This window comes from Erythranthe guttata, chromosome 4 (assembly GCF_056151865.1).
Source record: "Erythranthe guttata isolate IM_541 chromosome 4, IM_541, whole genome shotgun sequence".
Taxonomy (NCBI): domain Eukaryota; kingdom Viridiplantae; phylum Streptophyta; class Magnoliopsida; order Lamiales; family Phrymaceae; genus Erythranthe; species Erythranthe guttata.
The window spans coordinates 4,437,548-4,457,142 of record NC_142536.1 but is presented as its reverse complement, the minus strand read 5'-3'; the positions used below and the strand labels follow the sequence as shown (position 1 = coordinate 4,457,142).

The following is a 19,595-nucleotide window of genomic DNA, read 5'->3' as shown; positions in this document are numbered from 1 at the left end:
CTACTAAAGAAGATCGTACCCGAAACGCAACGAACTAAAGACGAAGCATCGCCCATTGGGCTCACGGAATATTTAAATTTGTGATTATTTTGTGTGGGCTTAATAACTGATACTAGGGCCCGGCCCATTCGATTTGGTGCAGTAGTGTTTTTTTTTCTAATAAATGAAATTTAGTGGATTAAGAAGAAAAAAAGAGAGAGAGAGAGATTTATTATTGGGTAAAAAGCGTTTTACCCCCTGGACTTTGGGGTGTTTTGCACGGCGCCCCCCCAGCTTACAAAATTTGCACGTTTTTACCTGAACTTAGGTAGTTGTTGAACGACGCCCCCCCAGCTTACAAAATTTGCACGTTTTTACCTGAACTTAGGTAGTTGTTGAACGATGCCCCCTTAAGTGTCTATTTTTGAAAAAAAATAACAGGAATCTCACACGTGCTTTGCACGTGTGAATCCAAGGTTTAATTTGCCTTTTCCTGTACACTTTTACCACTGTTCTACCTTTCCCTTTGTTACCGTTAGGAGATTCCTAATATTCCTCCCTTTATAAACCATTAGAAGCCCTTCTGTCCCTTCTCTATTATTGCCATTCATCTTCTTGATTTGGTTTCAATTTCATATGGACGCGACGTGCTATTGTTCGAGAAGACCAGTCATGAAAACTTCATGAACTGATCTGAATCCATGAAGAAGATACACCAACTGCGACAAATACCGGGTAAAAAATTCAATCTTGTTTCTTTTGTTTTATTTAATGAAACTGAAACCAAATCAACATGAAATTGGAAGAAGAAGCAACGACAAATCAAGAAGAGGAATGGCAATAATAGAGAAGGGACAGAAAATTAGGGCTTCTAATGGTTTATAAAGGGAGGAATATTAGGAATCTCCTAACGGTAACAAAGGGAAAGGTAGAACAGTGGTAAAAGTGTACAGGAAAAAGCAAATTAAACCTTGGATTCACACGTGCAAAGCACGTGTGAGATTCAGGCTATTTTTTTTCAAAAATAGACACTTAAGGGGGCGTCGTTCAACAACTATCGAAGTTCAGGTAAAAACGTGCAAATTTTGTAAGTTAGGGGGGCGTCGTTCAACAACTACCTAAGTTTAGGTAAAAACGTGCAAATTTTGTAAGCTGGGGGGGCGCTGTGCAAAACACCCCAAAGTCCAGGGGGTAAAATGCTTTTTACCCTTTATTATTTGTAATAATATTCTTCATTTTGTAGAAATTCCGTTTGAGTTTCAAGTTCGTTGCAGGTTTGATCTTTATGCACATCATCTTAAGGGAATTGCTTCAAAAAGCTTCAATCAACAACCAATTAGATATTTCGTTTATTATTTTCGTAAATAATAAATTATTCCACACAAGGGATCACCAGTAGAAGAATTGTTTTTTACTACGACCATTAACCACGTAGTATATACGGGCGTGACAAAAACTTTGCTACGGTAAATGGCCGTAGCAAATACTTATTTGATACGGTAAATCCTAGCATTTACTACGACTCCAAAATTGTCCCGTAATAAAAAAAGTACCTTTTATTACGGTTTTTTACTGTAGCAAAAAACATCGTGGTAAAAAGCCATTTTTTTACTAGTGGATATGAAATATGTATTCACGTTGCTAAGCTATGAATTACATAGAACAAACATCAGAATGTGAAATATTGCCAAAATTGCATTACATTATAAGTAGCAACAAGTGATCTCTTATATACCCTAATCCTAGGTAAGATGACATTATTAAAAAAAAAAAAAAAAAAAAAAAGAAAAAAAAAACACTATGATGAAATGAAATAATATTTGACTCAATTGATCTTCCATGAAAAGAATAAAACTAGCTAGAGAACTTGCTATATGGAGAGGAAAAAAGGGCCTTGCTTCGACTTTTACGAGTTACTTGTTCTGCGTGGGATTCGATCTGCTCGGAGGCACTTTCCGAGCACTCGAGTTCATCCTTTCGTATCGTCTCCTCTCCCTTTCTTGCAAATTCTTGAGAGACTCTGAAGAAAATGAATGCACTATTTTTGGTGATGTAATTGGTGCTTTTTCTATAAGGGACCTCATTGCTAGTGATTCTTGAACATGGAAATCAAGAATCAATAGTGTTAGTGTAAGAAATAGAGCAGCCATTGTTCTGAAATGGGATTTCATTACTGCAAGAAAATTAAGCTTTTGAGTAGTGAGATTTAGTGTGTGTGTGTGTGTGTGTGATTTGTGGTCAAGTGTTTTGTTGGGGATCCTATGTATATGTATATAGTGGGATCATGTGATGCTGATTCTTTTGACTGCTGGCTAAACAATTTTATAATTAGTTAATTAAATAATTGGATATTGGATTTTCAGAGTGGTCATGTGATTAGCCACGTGATTATGGTTAAAGATTCAATTTTTTAAATTTTTTTTTCACTATTGACAAAGAAATATACAATCTTTAGTGCAATAGCCTCCAAACTACACTAGAATTGTAAATTGCACAAGAAAGCCATGTTCGATGATCTCGATTTAAAAAGTCTTGACAGTGTAATTCGAACTCGAATCGAGCTGAACCTATAATTATTTTTTTTTTATTTTTTTTTAGGGTAGTTTGTATATGGTGGTCAAGGGGTACATGGGACTTCTTGTTTGTCCTAATAGGTTTGAAGTATTAAAAAAAGATAAAGGTTGGATCTTTACTAGTTGGCTTTGGTTTGTCTTGCAATATTGGAATCTTTCTTGGTTTCTTCAAGAATGACTTGGTTGCTTCTTGAACCTCAAATTTTATTGATCTAACAATTCATTCTTTAATCAAATGCAAAATGATTCTCTAAATCTTGAAAAAAAACTAGGATCTCTTCTTGAAATTAGTAAAACATTATGTAAGAAAAAGAAACTAATTTGATATTATATCCGGTGAAATACACGAGATAATTTTTAAGCGGTGATTTAATACTACTTAGTGGTTTTGATTTTTGGCAATAATATTTGGAGTGAAAAATCCGTTATCCTTATTCGGTGATAAAATTGCTATTCTACATTAGGTGAATTTCATCGAGTTATAATCTACTACATATATAAAGAAGCATATAATTTTTTACACACATCCACATGTATGTGTGTGTGATTGTGTGTAATACAAAGACGAGTAGCTTTCATTACCTATCCAACTACCAAAAGATCCCATAAATTCTACTACAATCTCATGTGAAGCAACCATGTTAGCTGGCCTTTGCATTTTGGGCATGCACAAACATAACAAACTGACAAATATAACAAGAAAAGAATTGATTGTATAGATCATATTTTTATCAATTGATTTTCCATCTATGTTAAGTCAAGAAAATTGATAAGGGTAGTAAATGAATTTATATATACACTCTCTTTTTATTTTATTTATTAATTATATATCATTTATTTACTACAGAGTAATGTGTTAGTTCTGTTTGCATTGAAATTGAAATCTCCAGGAGAGAGAATATGAAGAATGCTTCTTCTAACTTTGATTATCAAGAAGATTTCACCCAGGTTTGTGTTTTATTACATGTATTCACATTTCCCTGTCTGAATTCTGCTCATAATCTATATATATATATATATATATATATATATATATATATATATATATATATATATATGTTTACAGTTCTTGGAAGAAGCAAGAAAGAAAGCATGCAAGTGGCCTTCAAATGAAGAGGAGTTAAATGGAGAAGAAACCAAAAGGACTAAAAAAACATGGAAAAAATCATTCTTTTCTTGGTTGAAAAGTAGCAAATCCACCACCGCGTTTCCTAAGGCGATTAGGCGCGGGCATGCGTCGGGCCCTGTCGGTGGCAGCAGGGCGGCGGCATCCTCCGGCCCCATCGCCGCTCTTTTCAGCTCAACGAGGAGCGTGGAGGAATACGACGAGTTGCCGCCCTACGTGTGTCCTGATCATCATCATCATCGGCTTAATAATAATAGTAGTAGTAACAATCGGAAGCTTCGTTCTTACGGACCTGTTTACTTTGTGACATAGCTACAAATTCACATAACTACGAAATTAAAGTTTTCGTTTTCGATGCTGATAACAAATCAATCAAATACAATATGTGATTCTTGTAATAGATAATCATTTTTTTTTCTAATGTAAAAACTCTTCTGTATGAGAAGAAGGGAGAATGTTAATTTCTTCTTCAAACAGAGAAGCAAAACCTATACATACACATCTCTATATATATATTTATCTAATCTATGCAACAAAACATCATATACTTGAAATTCAATGCTGTATAAATTCAATCAGCCTGTAACAACAACTCCTTGTTCTGGATCCAAATTTCTTGGGCTACTAGAAGAAGAAGGATTAACCTTTCGATTATTACCGCTCAATAGCCTCGTTAGCGATCTTAGCCTCGTGTATATCGGAGATTTCGGTTCGTTTTCTTCTTCTTCGATTATTTGCCTTGGAATATCAATTGCCAATACTCCATCAGCCCTATTATTATTGTTATTGCTATTATTGCTCAATGATGACGCAATTGATGACGTCACTGATGATGATGATGAAGAAGAAGCCCAAAACAACACATTGGTCGGTAAATTTGGGGCTTCTGTTGGGTAAGTGTTGGCAGTTGAGATTGAAATCGAATTGTTATCCGCCATTGATGGAGGAGATTGGATAATGCTCTCCAGCGCCGCCGATTCGCCGGCGGAGGATTTGGGATTGGAGATAGGGTTTCTGCAAATAGGGCAAGTGGAGTGGGAATGGAGCCACATGTCGATACATTCAGCGTGGAAGCCATGGCTGCATTTGGGCAAAACCCTAGCCTTTTCGCCTTCGGAAACCTCGCACAGGCACACGGCGCACTCCAACCCGTTTTCAAACTCCTTCGGGTCGAACACGACGACCGGTATGCTTTTCAGGACGCTCGGATCCAGGCCGCGGCGGGCGGCGGGAAGAATTACTGTAATTTCTCGGTGTCCGGCGGCGAAACTGAGGCGGCGGCGCCGCCTGGTTGTGGTGGTGGTGGTGTCTGACGATGATGATCTCTCCTGGCGGCGCTGCCAGAACCACCTGGCGTAGATGTGGAGGGAGAAGGCGAAGACTACTACGAAGAAGAGGAGCAGAATCGCAACCACCATTATCTTTCCGGTGAGCTCAAACAAACCTGTGTTGCTATTATCATCTGATGATTCCCCCATTTTTTTTTCTTCTGGTTCAGACAGTTGAAAAGAGGAATCAAAATGGGATCTTTAATTAGAAAAAAGAATCATATATATATATATATATATATATATATATATATATATATATATATATATATATATATATATAGATAGAAGAAATACAGGGTTGTGAGAAAAATAGCAGTCAGCGGAGACTGGAGGTTTGACTTTTACAGGTAAATGAGCTTACACGGCGGCGTTTTGAATGGGGGACTTTTCTATTGACTAATATTATATTAATTAATATATATTATGGTGGCTTTCATGAGTTTGGCAGAGGGGGCAAAACTACCTTAGTTTGACCATTATGTGATATTATTCCAATTTGTGTTTTAATCAAACTTCTCTTCTTTGTTTTTTTCCTTCTAGATCTTTTTTAGGTTGAAAATTCGGAATAGGTGGTTCAACAAGCATGATATGTTGCTAAGAAGAGGGTACTCGACTGGCACCGAAGTTAGCACTCCAACAGTCATGTTAGAAGATATCGTAGTTTATTTTGTGAGCAAATTAAGAGATATGCGTAGTATGAAAAATGTGCATACTTACTTATAATACTTCCCGCTGGACCTCAAGGCTCTCCAAAATCGTGGCGAACATATACTCATATCCTCACGTCTGTTACCTCTCCTGTCAGTCCACACCCTTACACGACATTCTTGGCTAATCAAACGTCGTCGTTTTCTTGTCTTCGGGTAGATAGCCCCTTCGCACATTCCCCTTCGTCATTTCCTTCATTTTCGCCTGTCACTGATCACTTGGTCATTAATGATGGTGTTAGTGCACTTAATGCGCGGACATGCGTGCAGCTTGTGCCGGATAAGATTGTCCATACTTTTCCCAATATTTGTTAGAATCATTAAATAGTTGTGCTGAGTCGTCCTGCTAAACGCCAGATATCCCTCGGCCCTCGCAAGTGCATGTCACTCGCTTGGCTATTCTGTCGAGGGAGGGGTCTTTCACATGAGCTGCTCATCTTGGGCCGCTCGTCTGGATGGGCCTCTCCTTCGGGTGTCGCCTCTGGGTGAGCCCTAGCAGACTGAACTCTATCCAAATGGGTTTAGCTTCTTGGTTCGGATCATTTTTTAAAAAGAAAAAACAAAAAATATATTGGAGATATTAATATTAAATGTTACATTTTACTAACAATTTAAGCTTTTGGTTGAGATGGTCATTCAACATAGTATCAGAGTCAGGCCAAATGAAAAAGTCTTGAGTTTGAATCCCAACTCAGTAAACTGAAATGGCTTCAAGGGTAGTTTCGACATTTTGGGCTAGAATTTATCCGCGGCCCGGCCCATGAGCCCCCCTTTTTCTTTTTTCTTTTTATTAATTAAATATATTTTCTTTTCTTAACTTAATTTCCCGTCTTAGGAAATAAATAAATAAATAATAGAAAAAAAAAAGTTTCATTATCCACCAGCCATAAACACTGGTTGTGTGGCTCACTCACCGCTTTCGCTTCACTCCATCAAAGGTTCAATCTTTTCTTTCTTTCACAAACAAGAATTCTTATTGCAGCTATATAAGGTTTGCATGTAATAATAATAATAATAATCTGTACAACAAATCTTTATCTGAAAAACAGTGCGCTGAGCTCAGCCTTCTGAATTAATGAGCTTCCCATGCCTTTATTAGGTACAATTCTTTATCTTTTTGTGGGCCTTTCTTTGATTTTGTCTTATGATGCTCTGTTCTTTGATATGGTGTGTGGCATTTTCTTGTTTCTTGATTTTGCTGTCGATTATTCTGTTTATTTATTTATTTATTTAAGGTGGTGCTTTTGTTTTTGTTGTTGTTGGTGTTGTTGCAGATATTGCTACTTCACAGGCTTGTTCTTGTTTCCTGAACAATATATTAGCATTTAGGACAAAATCCAACTTCCACAACAGAATTGTAGTTAAAAATGATAGGGTATTGGAATTGGGATCTGCATTTTCTTGGAAAAGTTTTTGTGTCACTGAGAAATTGCATAAAAATTCAATCTTGGGGGGGTTCGGCTTATCGAGAGGCGGGTTGACGATAAAGGACGTTGCTACCCTCGAAAACCCTAGTGTTATCAAGAAAAGTGAAGCGGTGAAGGGGTATAGTAAAAACATGTTGAATACTGTGGAAATTGATTCAGTGAGTTCGAATTCCACTTCGTTGGAGCCGCAAAAATCTTTGAGTGAGGAATCGGCAGAACTGAACGATAGAGAGGTTTTGAGGCGGATGAGGATTTCCAAAGCGAATTCGGGGAAAACACCTTGGAATAAAGGCAGGAAACACAGCCCGGGTAAATATATATATTTAAAAAAATATATCTTTTTCCGATTTTACGGTGTTTGTGAGCTTCGAACGATATCGAACTATGTTCTTGAATATTTTGCAGAGACGTTGCAGCGGATTAAAGAGAGAACCAGGCTTGCAATGCAAAATCCTAAGGTGATTCTTGAATTTTCGAAAGAAAAAATAGTTTTCAAGATTCTAAGATCACGAACAATGTAATTACGGGGCTCGTAAAAGCAGGTTCTTTGTTCTATGATTATATTCAAACCCGCATTTGCAGCTGCTGACTGGTTACTTTTTTATCGTTTTTTTCGATACGCAGGTCAAGATGAAGCTACAAAACTTGGGGCATGCTCAAAGGTTGGTTCTTGCCGTTTCCATTCGCTTTAACATTTGGCTGTATTCTGTCTTTTGGGTCGTATAAACGGATCTGTTTACGAGTATATTCTAGAGGGAAAAAGCCAAGATACATTGCAACTCTCGAGCCATTCACCGAAAACTACAGTTCTTGAATTAGTCAGTATTTTCCTAAATCTTGTGATGACCCTATACATGCACCTCTTATTACAGCGACGAAACGAGGATAAGAATCGGAGTGGGTGTTCGACTAGGGTGGGGAAGAAGAAGAGAGAAACTTATGGTGCAAGAAACGTGCCACCATAAGTGGCAGGATCTTATTGCACAAGCCGCCCAAAAGGGTCTTTTCGGTGAGGAGGAATTGCAGTGGGATTCTTACAAGACAATGGACGAACACCTCGAGCAAGAATGGCAGCAGAGCGTTGAGGAAAGAAAGAACAATCCGAGGGCTAAAGGGAGCAAAAGAGCACCGAAATCCCCCGAACAAAAGAGGAAGATTGCAGAAGCTATATCCGCCAAATGGGCCGATCCTGTAAAGACTTCATCTTGATCTTTCAGTTAGCAGATGCTCGTAATATTTATCGATTTAAGAGTTTTTTTTTTATATAATCTTTTTAATGCTGTTGTAGGATTACCGTAATAGAGTTTGCTCCGGTCTGGCTAAATTTTACGGGATATCGGAGAGGGTTGAGAGAAAGCCTAGGATAGTAAAGCAGAGTGGTAGTAGTGATGGACAGCCTCGAAAACGACGGCCCACAAGTAAAGACGAGAACTTTCATCTTGGAAAGCGTGATACAAAAGGCCAAGTTCGGTCGAAGAGGCGTAAACCGCCGCTTTACAAGGATCCGTTTGCAAGTTCGAAGCTTGAGATGTTGAAGAATATCAGAGCACAGAGAGCTTCGTCAGTGAGCAAGAAAAGTGAAGCCATCTCCATGGCAAAGTAAGTTCACATTTTATTTTATTTTCGCGAAAAAAAATTACTTTTTTCTTAAATGCAAAATTATTTAAAAAAAAATTAAAAATCCGTATAAATAATCACAGGTTGATGATTGCCGAAGCTGAAAAAGCGGCCGAGGCGCTTGAAATAGCTTCCAAGAACAGCCCGAGTGTTCATGCATCTTTAATAGAAAGCAGGTTGTTAATTGCCGAAGCAATTCAGTTTATGAAATCAATTGAGAACGACGATGAAGAACATTCGAATATTTCCTCCGAAAACGGCAGTTGTTTTTCGGAGAAGCCAGTCGAAGTAGACGGAACAGATTCGGATACTCGTCAAACTATAAACGGTGTTCACAGCTTAGTGAATGGAAAAACGAGTTGTAACGGTTTTCATTCACTTGGATTGGAAAACGAAACGAGCCTCTTCGATTCGGCTAAGTATGTTGAGGAGAGTGGAGAGAAGTTGTTTGTGAAAGAATTGGAAATCGAAGAAGTAGAAGCGGAAAAACAAGTGAAAGTGATCAAGAAATGGGTTGCAGGGAGATTGGTTGAAGTTGTGGAAGAGACATAGTATTGATTCTAAGTTTTTTTTTTTTTTAAATAGATATAACTCATCATACTTTTTTATCCCTTTTGCTAGGGAAATTAATATAGATTGTATTTTTTATTATATCCAAATTTTGGTGTCAAAAAGTTCAAAGTATAACTTCAAATTTGAAGTACAAATTTGTCTTCGTGATATATTTTCATTTTATCCAATTGAAGCATATTTTTTTTTTCCAAATAACGGAACCCCTGAAGTAAGGTCAAATTACAAAAAAATCTGTAATGTTTGGGTAATTACAACCACCTCCCTCTATGAATTTTCTTACACGTATACTCTTATGGTTAAGTTTGGTGGAATCTTCTAGATTATGTGGAATGTTCTCCAGTTTGTATCCGTTTTTCTCCATTTGAGCCCGCGTTTTGGAACGAGATAATCATAAGATGTGTCTTTCGCACTTGTAAATATCAGATTGTGGTGAATTAGTAACTGTTTTTTTTTTGTACAGAACGAATACAAACTATAGAACATTCCATATAATCTAGAAGATTATGTTGAATTTGGTACCATGTGGGTGAATGTGAAAGAAGATTCATAATTGATGAGTGATTGTGATTACCCAAACATGAGTGAATTTTTTTTGTAATTTGACATTATTTCAGGGGATGGCCGTAATTTACCTCTTTTTGGTTGATAAAGGAATTCGTAATGCAGTTTTAGCGCGTAAAACCCTTTTGCCTAGTTTCATGTACTAGACAATCCTCATTGCTATACTTTTGATACTGCACTCCCCTATTTTAAGCTTCGCTTATAGTTAGCACGTCATAACCCATGTGAAATGTCTTAAATGCCCTTCGTTAAACAATTTTCATATATATATATATATATATATATATATATATATATATATATATATATATATATATATATATATATATATATATATATATATATTTTTTCATTGTATCTATACATGTAACAAAACACCCATTATATCTTTTATCCCAATATATGATAATAGTTCCCAAAAATGTCCGAATTTTACCAAATTATTTAACGAAGGGCATAGCAGACATTTCGTTACTTAAAAGTACGAGTGCAGTATCCAAAGTATAGATAAACCCGAAAATAAGGGCATCTCCAACCTTGTGAGGTAAAAACACAAATGTTATATCTATTATTGGCGGGGAACAGTGATTTAGCTAGTGGATTTTAATTTTGCACTCCAATCATCCCACATATATTTATATCATTTATTATATTTAATTACTTCTCATTTTTTATATTATAATAGGTATTTATAAATTATACAATCTGCTAAAGAATTCATCATAAATAGAAATAAAAAAATTATAATGTCAAATTCTCAATATTAATAAAACATATTTAAATAATTAATTTCTAAATTAAATATTAGTAATAAAATATTATAAACATATATTAAGAATAAATATGTGGCACTTGGTAGCTGGAAGTTTCATTTCTTCTACAAACCAAAATTAACTTTTATACTTGAATTTTTTCTGTTTCCCACTGCTTTTGTTATTATTTTATTATTTTTTCATTTAGCTGGTGTGAACAGGAGCTGGTATACATAGCAGCTGAACAATTGATTTTAGCTGACCAGCTAAAATTTAACCTTCCCTTTGGAGTTCAATTTTTTGGTCATAAATGGTATAATCATTTATTTTTAGCAGATAGCATCCCAAAAGTGGGGCTTATACTATGCTACACCGGGTGAAATACACCGGGTAGATCTTTACCATTCATATACACACAAACACACACACACCCACATTGGTGTGTGTAGATCAACGGTAAAAAATCACCCGGTGTAACCTTCACCGGGTGTAGCATAGAAATAACCCAAAAGGGGGATGGTTGGAGATGCTCTAAAAACACAGACAACAATTTAATTGGGCCGAAGAGTATTGCACTTTGGCCCAATATAACTCTTGTTTTGGGCCACCAGCCCAAACTCAACCCACGTGCATCGCACGTGAGCACCTCCCATCAGTCGTCGCCTAAGCTTTGTTCTCACCTTTATAATATCAGTCGCCTCTGCTTCTTGTCCAAGAAAACCTTCTTCATAAATATTCCCCCAAAAGAAAACCTCGAAATTAATTCGACAATGGCACCCGAACCAGAAGACGAGATCAAGGACGAGAAGAACCCTAGGCCTCTCGACGAGGACGATATTGCTCTCCTCAAAACCTATGTACTATTCCTTTTTCAATTTCTTCAAACGAGGATTTGATTTTTTTTTTCTTTCTATAATTCCTGCTCTGAACCTAGGCTTCTTCCCTTTGTTCGTCTTCTTGAGTGATAATTAGGATCTATGGTTTGGTTACTGAGCAGGAATTTTGTTTGTTGATTATTTAATTTTTGAAACGGAAGATTGAGCTAGGGTTTCGAGTTTTATGCTAGTGTAGCTTAATTTTTCCTACGAGAATGTGGATGTAGAATTTTCTTGCTTGGTTTTTGCTAATGTGGATCTGGATTGGGTATTCCCAAATTTATTTTATTTTATTTTGGTTTTAATTAAATATAAATACAAACAGCTGAGAGTGTTCAGTAGCATAAATTGCATTGCTTTGTTAATTTTGCCTGCTTGTTTTTATTTGAAATTATATATACTCGAAGCACTTTCGTTTTAGTGGATTACATGTTACGAGCTTATGTTTTTAGGAATGATAGTTCATGGTAAATACCCGTACATTCATGAATTATGGTGGATTTTTGCTTGTATTGAGTTCATGAAATGATTTGTGCAGGGCTTGGGACCTTATTCGACCAGCATAAAGAAAGTTGAGAAGGAAATCAAGGAGATGGCGAAGAAGATTAATGATTTATGCGGTTTGTTTCTTATCCCTGTTTTTGTTGGCAAATTATTTTGAACTAAGAATTGACTGTTAACTTTTAGTTCGTTTCGTGTTAAGTATCCATTGATCTACCACTAGATGTGGCTGTACACTCATTTTTCGTTTCTATGTAGCAAAGCATACGTATCCGTAAATTCATTGTTGCTTTGCGCCATTGTACTTTATGAGTGGATGTAATTTGTTTATATTTTACTTCATTAGGTATCAAGGAATCTGACACTGGTTTAGCTGCACCTAGCCAATGGGATCTTGTATCCGATAAGCAAATGATGCAGGAGGAACAACCTCTTCAGGTAAGGCGATTTTTTTTTGCTGATTGATAAATTATCCCGTGCATATTTTTTGTATGTTAGTAGGATATAATTAGTTGTTGTTACTAGGTTGCAAGATGTACGAAGATTATTAATCCAAACACTGAAGATGCAAAGTACATTATCAACGTGAAGCAAATTGCTAAGGTATGTTAGTTTGTCGTTTTGCTGTACTGTTTTCCTAGGAATTGAGTTTTATTTTTCTTGGAAGAGGAAGGTAGTATGTTTTGTTCTGCGAAAAAAATATAAATAATGAGCGGAAGGAGATAGCATTTGTATTCATTTATTTGCAAATGGATACCTCTTATGTAGCTATGTTTATGTTCCAATACGTTTTGTCTAATTAGTGCACATTTGCTTTTGCAGTTTGTTGTTGGATTAGGTGATAAAGTTTCACCTACTGATATTGAAGAAGGCATGAGAGTCGGGTAAAGCTTGTTTGATCTTGGTTTCTCTTCTAATATTCGTTTAGCTGCAGGACTTGAGGATTTTTTACGAATGTGCAAATCATCTTATTTTTATGATGATGAATAAGTAATAACAGTGTACCATGTATCATGCAGAAAAGAATGAATCGATCTCTTCGTTAAAAACAAGTGATAAACATAAACTTTTATAGAGCCCCTTAACTAACCAAGAAAATTAAATTAATGAGAATCGGGAATTATAGAAGGCTCGGGAAGTCTAATCCCTGGACTAATAGAACCCATTTGCAGCTTTTGAGTTGCCTATAAATGATCACTGAGAATCCAGATACCCCACTTTTCATTTGTTGAGTTCGGTCTACTTTGCATGCTTTGGTTTTGTGGAGCGTTGAATTAGTTTTTTGTCTTACTCTGTTCGATGAATTTTTAACTACACATTTATAGACACTATCTAAATTGCATGTCGCATGTATTAGCTTGTGGTAGCTTTTCTTGCTTTTCAATTTTTTGTTTCTTCGTTTGAACAAGTTACCTGTACCTTTTACTTTACCTTACTCGCAAGTGATAAGAAAAGAGTTTTAGGAGCATTCGATATATTAGGCTTGAGATTTTTTTTATTACTGCTACTATTTGGCAAGCCTATTATGATATATAGTTTTAAAACATGCTTCGTTATTGCAGTGTCGACCGCAATAAATATCAAATTCAGATTCCCCTGCCTCCAAAAATCGATCCAAGTGTTACAATGATGACTGTGGAGGAAAAACCAGATGTTACCTACAATGATGTTGGTGGGTGTAAGGAGCAGATTGAAAAGATGCGAGAGGTGTGTTAAGTTTATCTAGTTTTACTTTTCAAATTATTTTATAAATTTCTTGAATGCTGATATATGATTTTTTTACTAGGTTGTTGAGCTTCCCATGCTTCACCCTGAAAAATTTGTGAAGCTAGGGATTGATCCACCCAAGGGTGTACTGTGCTACGGTCCACCTGGCACTGGTAAAACACTGTTAGCCAGAGCTGTGGCTAATAGAACTGATGCATGTTTTATTCGTGTTATTGGAAGTGAGCTTGTCCAGAAGTATGTCGGTGAAGGAGCTCGTATGGTTCGTGAACTGTTTCAGGTAATCCTCGTCACATTTTTTCAGTGTTCGGTTCGTATGTTTTTTGAGTGCTAATTACAGTATAACTGATTTTTGACATATGTCTTATTTGTTATGTGGCAGATGGCACGTTCGAAAAAAGCTTGCATCGTATTTTTCGATGAAGTGGATGCCATCGGAGGTGCACGTTTTGATGATGGTGTGGGTGGAGACAATGAGGTCCAGCGCACCATGCTTGAGATTGTTAACCAGCTCGACGGATTTGACGCGCGTGGAAATATCAAAGTACTAATGGCGACCAACAGGTTGACTTTTGACTTTTGACTTTTTCCGATTAGCCTATTTTTACGTTTAAAATTTTTGATAGGGTTGAGCAATCTGTTTCCTTTTCGTGAGAATGTATTTCCATTTTTTATATTGCTGTCTTTATCGAATCAATTTTTGTTTTTAAAAACAGTTTTGCTTGTTGTTTTCAATTTTTTTTTTTAAATTTATTCCAGGCCCGATACTCTTGACCCGGCACTGTTACGTCCTGGAAGGCTGGATCGTAAGGTGGAGTTCGGACTACCTGATTTGGAAAGCAGGACACAAATATTCAAGATTCACACACGTACAATGAACTGCGAGAGGGATGTTCGTTTTGAACTTCTTGCTCGTCTTTGCCCCAACTCTACTGGTAAATAAATCTCTCACATTTTACAATTGTCACACATTATACGAACTTTAGTCAGCTTTCGAAAAATAATTCCGTTTTGTTTTTTCTAAAACCAGGAGCGGATATAAGGAGCGTGTGCACTGAGGCAGGAATGTATGCAATTCGAGCGAGGAGGAAAACGGTGACGGAGAAAGATTTCTTGGATGCCGTGAATAAAGTGATCAAAGGGTATCAGAAATTCAGCGCAACTCCGAAATATATGGTTTACAATTAATTTTACCGTTTTCCGTTGTATCTGAATATTGAATTTCGTGTTTGTAATATGGCAGTAATTAGGTTGGATTTTGTCACTTGTTTGTTTACCTGATAAAACACTGCAACACATTTGTTTTCTCAGTTGCAAACTTTTCTTGTACTGATTTTTTTATTTCAGTTTCAATTAAACCTTTTCAATCTATTATTATTCGATGTTTGTTGATTTCAGAATCAGTTTATGGTAATTTGCAATTTGCTAAGAAAGTGATGTAGTCAAACTACACCATAAGCCATTTAATTTGTTTATATTTCAATTTAAGATTTAATATTAAATAAAAAGGAAAAATATATTTTGTTTTTGAATAGATTGCTTCATAATAAACCATCATATATATTTATAGGGTAAATTACCGGTCATTCAAGCAGCAATCCTTGAAGTAAGGTTAAATTAGTGTAATCTTCTAGATTATGTGGAATATTCTTCAGTTTGTGTCCGTTTTATACTATTCGAGCTCCACATTTTAAAAAAACTGCATTTTTACACAAAACGAGAGGTGTAGTTACCCAATTAGGAGGATTTTTTTTTTTTTTTTATAATTTGACATTAACTTAGGGGTGACCGTAATTTACTCTGTTGTATTCATATTAATTAATATATATGTATTATTTTCCAAAATACTTGTGTAAATCCAAACTCTGGAGTTTGGACCATACATGTAGTGCATCCGGTCAAAAAGCGTGTGCAAAACTGGATTGGATTTCCACAAATTGCTAACCAACTCAATTATTTTCTTCACGTTTCTAAATTACTTTTTTTTTTCTTTACCTATGTAAAAGTCTATTTAAATAAATAAAATTGTTATTTAAATTGTAATTTTCAGAATAAAATTTTGAAAATTAAAACTAGATCACAAATTTGAATCTTATATACGTAAATCAAGTTTCAATTTGATTAAAAAATCTTAAAATCAGAAAAATATTATTACCAAAATTTTAAACAAATCGATTTAAAAAAAAAAAAAAAAAAAAAAAGTAGTTTCAGTTGCGTAAATAGAAGCCCAAGGTTGTGTAATAAGCAAAGCCCATAATGCAATTTGCCAAAATGACAAATTAAGCCCATAAATTAAAAAACCACGATGACGCAATAAAAGTAAAATGACGCATGTAACCCTGAAACTCCAGTCTTGTTACTACAGATGTGCATGCACACACATTCCAAAGTTCGCACGCGCGCGCGTGACCTTTTCCAACTCTTTTCTTTTTTCTTTTTACTCCCTATAAATTCGCACTCATTCTTCTCTAGATTATTACATACATAAATCCATCATTACTACTGCTTTTGTTTCTCTCTCTCTTTTTTTGTTGATATATATATAAAACCAGAAGAAGAAAAAGAGAAACTCATTACAATTTACACACCACAATCGCCACCAAAATGGCTGGTATTGATGATAATGCGGCGTCGGCGGCGGCGGAAGAGTCCGGCGATTTCGATTTCCTGATCGTGAGCCATGAAAATGGTGGGATTCTTGATCTGTTCAAGTTCCTGGCTTTTAACAACCCAGATAGTGGTGCGAAGTTTCTCAAAAGTTTTCGCGGCGGCGGCGGCGGCGGTAGGGCGGTGGTGCAGGAAGATGTACTATTTGGCGATGGCGATCACAGGTGGGTGATAGTTGTTTCTATTATTGTCAGGAAAATTATTAAGGTTCTCGGCAAACCCATGGAGTGGTTCGGCTATGTTGTCGAGTTCTTTCTCAATCTCTTGTCTCTCAATGGCAACTTCCTCGGTTTGCTCTCCAATTTTCTCCATGGTACCAATCCTCAATTGACTCACCTTTTTTCATCATGTCTAATCATGCATATCAACTGTTTGATTATAATCCCCAACCAAAGTTGCATGTGTCAAATTACTCTCTTTTTTTTTTTTTTTTTTTTTGTGTGTGTCTGTCTAAACTTTGGTGCATAATGAGATTCTTGCGGCTAGTGGTTTACAGTTTACTGATGCTGCATTAATTAATTTTAGAGTGTTATTAATTGGGTGTTCGATGACTTTTGTTTAACATACAGGAAAAGTTGTAATGCCGAAAAGGGGTTCCGATACATTCATAAGTGCAATAGGGCATTTAGATGGTCGTATAGACCTGTTCAAGATGGAGTCACCCTCGAACGAAATTAATCAAAATGAATTAGATATAATGACCGGAAATCGGGCCCTAATGGACCTCTGTATGATGGCTTCCAAATTATCGTATGAGAATGCTAAGGTTGTCAAGAATATCGTAGATCTTCATTGGAAGGTTAGATTATATTTATGCCTCCGTAAATAATGCACCACCATGTATACGGTTGTAGATAATGTGTAATAACAATCTCGTATTTTGTTTCAAGCAGATGCATTTCGTGGACTTCTACAACTGCTGGAATGGTGAGAACTTATACATTAACTTTCTATTGAGGTGGACGCAAAATAAAAAAAACTCTGTTTTTAATATGTTTTTTCAGATTATCAAAAAGAGAGATCGACCCAAGTTTTCATAATGTGCGATAAGCCAAAAGATGCGAACTTTATACTGGTTAGCTTCAGAGGCACAGAGCCGTTCGATGCTGATGACTGGATCACCGATTTCGACTACTCATGGTACGAAATACCTAAACTAGGTAAAGTGCACATGGGGTTTCTAGAAGCTCTAGGTTTAGGCAACAGGCTCAACGCCCAAACATTCCAAGCCCACCTTCAATCAAGAAAAGTCAAACCTTCCAATTTAAACGGTGGCGATTCTTCTAAATCTCATCTTTCATCACCCACCGTCGGATCAAGCCAGTCTTCCGATTCAGCAACAGAGGAGGAGGAGGCTCTCGTGCCTGTAATGGGAGGAGAAATGACTGCATACTATGCTGTTAAAAGTAAGCTCAAGGAATTGCTCGAAGAAAACAAGAACGCGAAATTTATCGTCACGGGCCATAGTTTGGGTGGGGCCCTCGCAATATTATTCCCCACGGTGCTAGTTCTGCATGGAGAGGAGAAACTGATGGAACGGTTTTCGTGTGTCTACACTTTCGGACAACCTAGGATTGGTAATGGTGAGCTCGGTAAATACATGGAAGCCCATCTCGAAAAACCCGAGCCCAAATACTTTAGAATGGTGTACTGTAATGATCTTGTTCCGAGGTTGCCTTACGATGACAAAACCTTCTTGTATAAGCATTTCGGCGTGTGCATATACTACAACAGCCTCTATATCGAGAGAGTAAGCAATGTTTACGTTATTGGTTAATTAAAAAAAAAGGTCGAATTATGTAATGTATACTAATTTATATTTAACTGCATGCAGAAAGTGGAAGAAGAGCCGAATAGGAATTACTTTGGATGGAGGTTTCTGATTCCGGAGTATTTGAATTCGGTGTGGGAATTGGTGAGGAGTTTTGTAACGGGATATGTGTACGGATCGGAATACAGGGAGAGCTGGGAATCGTTTATGCTGAGGGTGGTGGGATTAGCAATTCCGGGCCTTTCTGATCATAGTCCGGTTGATTATGTGAACTCGATAAGGCTTGGAAGAAGGAGAAGCGTTGAAATGACGTCGTTTTGAATGGCTCTAAAAATAAATAAATAAATAAAATAAAATAAAGATATGTAGTTACTGATGTGTTATTTGTGGGTTTTGAATAAAGATTTCTCCTTTTGCTTTTTTCGTGTGATTTTGTACGGTTTGTAATACAAACTTCGTGATTCTTCTTCCCCGGTTGCTGGAATAACGAGAAAGGAATATTGAGTGAAATGAGAAACTTGGAAATTGTAAATAAAAATTTATAAATTGTGAATTACTGGTAATAATTCATTAGTATTATATTGTTATTTTGTAGCAGAAACTGCTCAAGTGTTCATTTCCATGTCGAATAAGGCACTCGACTTCGTAAACTCCAACCAGCTTTCTGTGCAATGTGTTTTGATTTGCTTTGAACCGATTTCTCCAGGTCTCTCTCTCTCTCTCTCTCTAGATCTCTCTCTCTCTCTCAAAACTCTCTACGAACTTCATAATGTGGATTTCACCATTATTATCAATCATGTTAATTGATGTGCTGAAAGAGATTCAGTATTTCAAGAAATTCAATTAAGTAGTTGGCGTTCCGGTTATTAGTATATATTCGCATATGGTTAGTCTCGTTTATTTTCCATCTAATTTGACGGTTATTTTTTATTAAAATTTAATTACTTTAGGTTCGACGGAAAACTGAAGAACACGAATATAATGATCGATCATGTACTTTTTAGCAGGTCCTGTCACACGCATATTCACATATGTTTTTTTTGGTCACATTCTTGATTTTGCTTACTAATTATTTAAATATCTAGACTTTTAATGGGAAAATACATGTGCTTTTGTTAATGTTTTATCTTATTAATATCTAGAAATATCATCAATGAACACTGAAAATGTGAATTTATTTGATGTTGATGCACTCAGGTAAAATTTCAATGTGTTATTGTGTATATTGATAATCACTCATTATGCACACACCAACATGTGTAGCATCTACAAAACCGAAAAAAATGTGTAAAACACAATGTAATTAATACGACGTGGTTTGGTGTTTAACGAATCGTACTAATACATACCAAATTATTACACAAATTAAATCAACTTCCTAATAAATTGTCCTAATAATGAAATTAAGTT

General features: G+C 36.1%; 4 protein-coding genes across 4 annotated transcripts; 3 read left to right on the top strand and 1 right to left on the bottom strand.

Annotated features, from left to right (window-relative positions):
* Positions 1 to 4,003: 4,003 nt before the first annotated feature.
* Positions 4,004 to 5,390, bottom strand: LOC105953665 (RING-H2 finger protein ATL3). The gene has a single exon (XM_012977385.2). It carries the CDS (start codon positions 5,154 to 5,156, stop codon positions 4,254 to 4,256), a length of 903 nt encoding a protein of 300 aa, XP_012832839.2. The 5' UTR covers positions 5,157 to 5,390; the 3' UTR covers positions 4,004 to 4,253.
* Positions 5,391 to 6,544: 1,154 nt separating this feature from the next.
* Positions 6,545 to 9,467, top strand: LOC105953846 (uncharacterized). Its single transcript, XM_012977558.2, has 7 exons — positions 6,545 to 6,815; positions 6,991 to 7,452; positions 7,549 to 7,601; positions 7,768 to 7,805; positions 8,016 to 8,334; positions 8,432 to 8,742; positions 8,844 to 9,467. The coding sequence occupies exons 1-7, from the start codon at positions 6,803 to 6,805 to the stop codon at positions 9,310 to 9,312; spliced, it is 1,665 nt and encodes a 554-aa protein (XP_012833012.2). The 5' UTR covers positions 6,545 to 6,802; the 3' UTR covers positions 9,313 to 9,467.
* A 1,842-nt stretch (positions 9,468 to 11,309) lies between these two features.
* Positions 11,310 to 15,121, top strand: RPT1A (regulatory particle triple-A 1A). Its single transcript, XM_012977640.2, has 10 exons — positions 11,310 to 11,503; positions 12,060 to 12,141; positions 12,369 to 12,460; positions 12,548 to 12,625; positions 12,845 to 12,906; positions 13,585 to 13,729; positions 13,809 to 14,027; positions 14,130 to 14,311; positions 14,507 to 14,682; positions 14,778 to 15,121. Exons 1-10 carry the CDS (start codon positions 11,417 to 11,419, stop codon positions 14,933 to 14,935), a joined length of 1,281 nt encoding a protein of 426 aa, XP_012833094.1. The 5' UTR covers positions 11,310 to 11,416; the 3' UTR covers positions 14,936 to 15,121.
* A 1,019-nt stretch (positions 15,122 to 16,140) lies between these two features.
* Positions 16,141 to 18,608, top strand: LOC105955970 (alpha/beta-Hydrolases superfamily protein). Its single transcript, XM_012979782.2, has 5 exons — positions 16,141 to 16,727; positions 16,984 to 17,213; positions 17,308 to 17,341; positions 17,419 to 18,164; positions 18,249 to 18,608. Exons 1-5 carry the CDS (start codon positions 16,352 to 16,354, stop codon positions 18,504 to 18,506), a joined length of 1,644 nt encoding a protein of 547 aa, XP_012835236.2. The 5' UTR covers positions 16,141 to 16,351; the 3' UTR covers positions 18,507 to 18,608.
* The last annotated feature ends 987 nt before the right edge of the window (positions 18,609 to 19,595 follow it).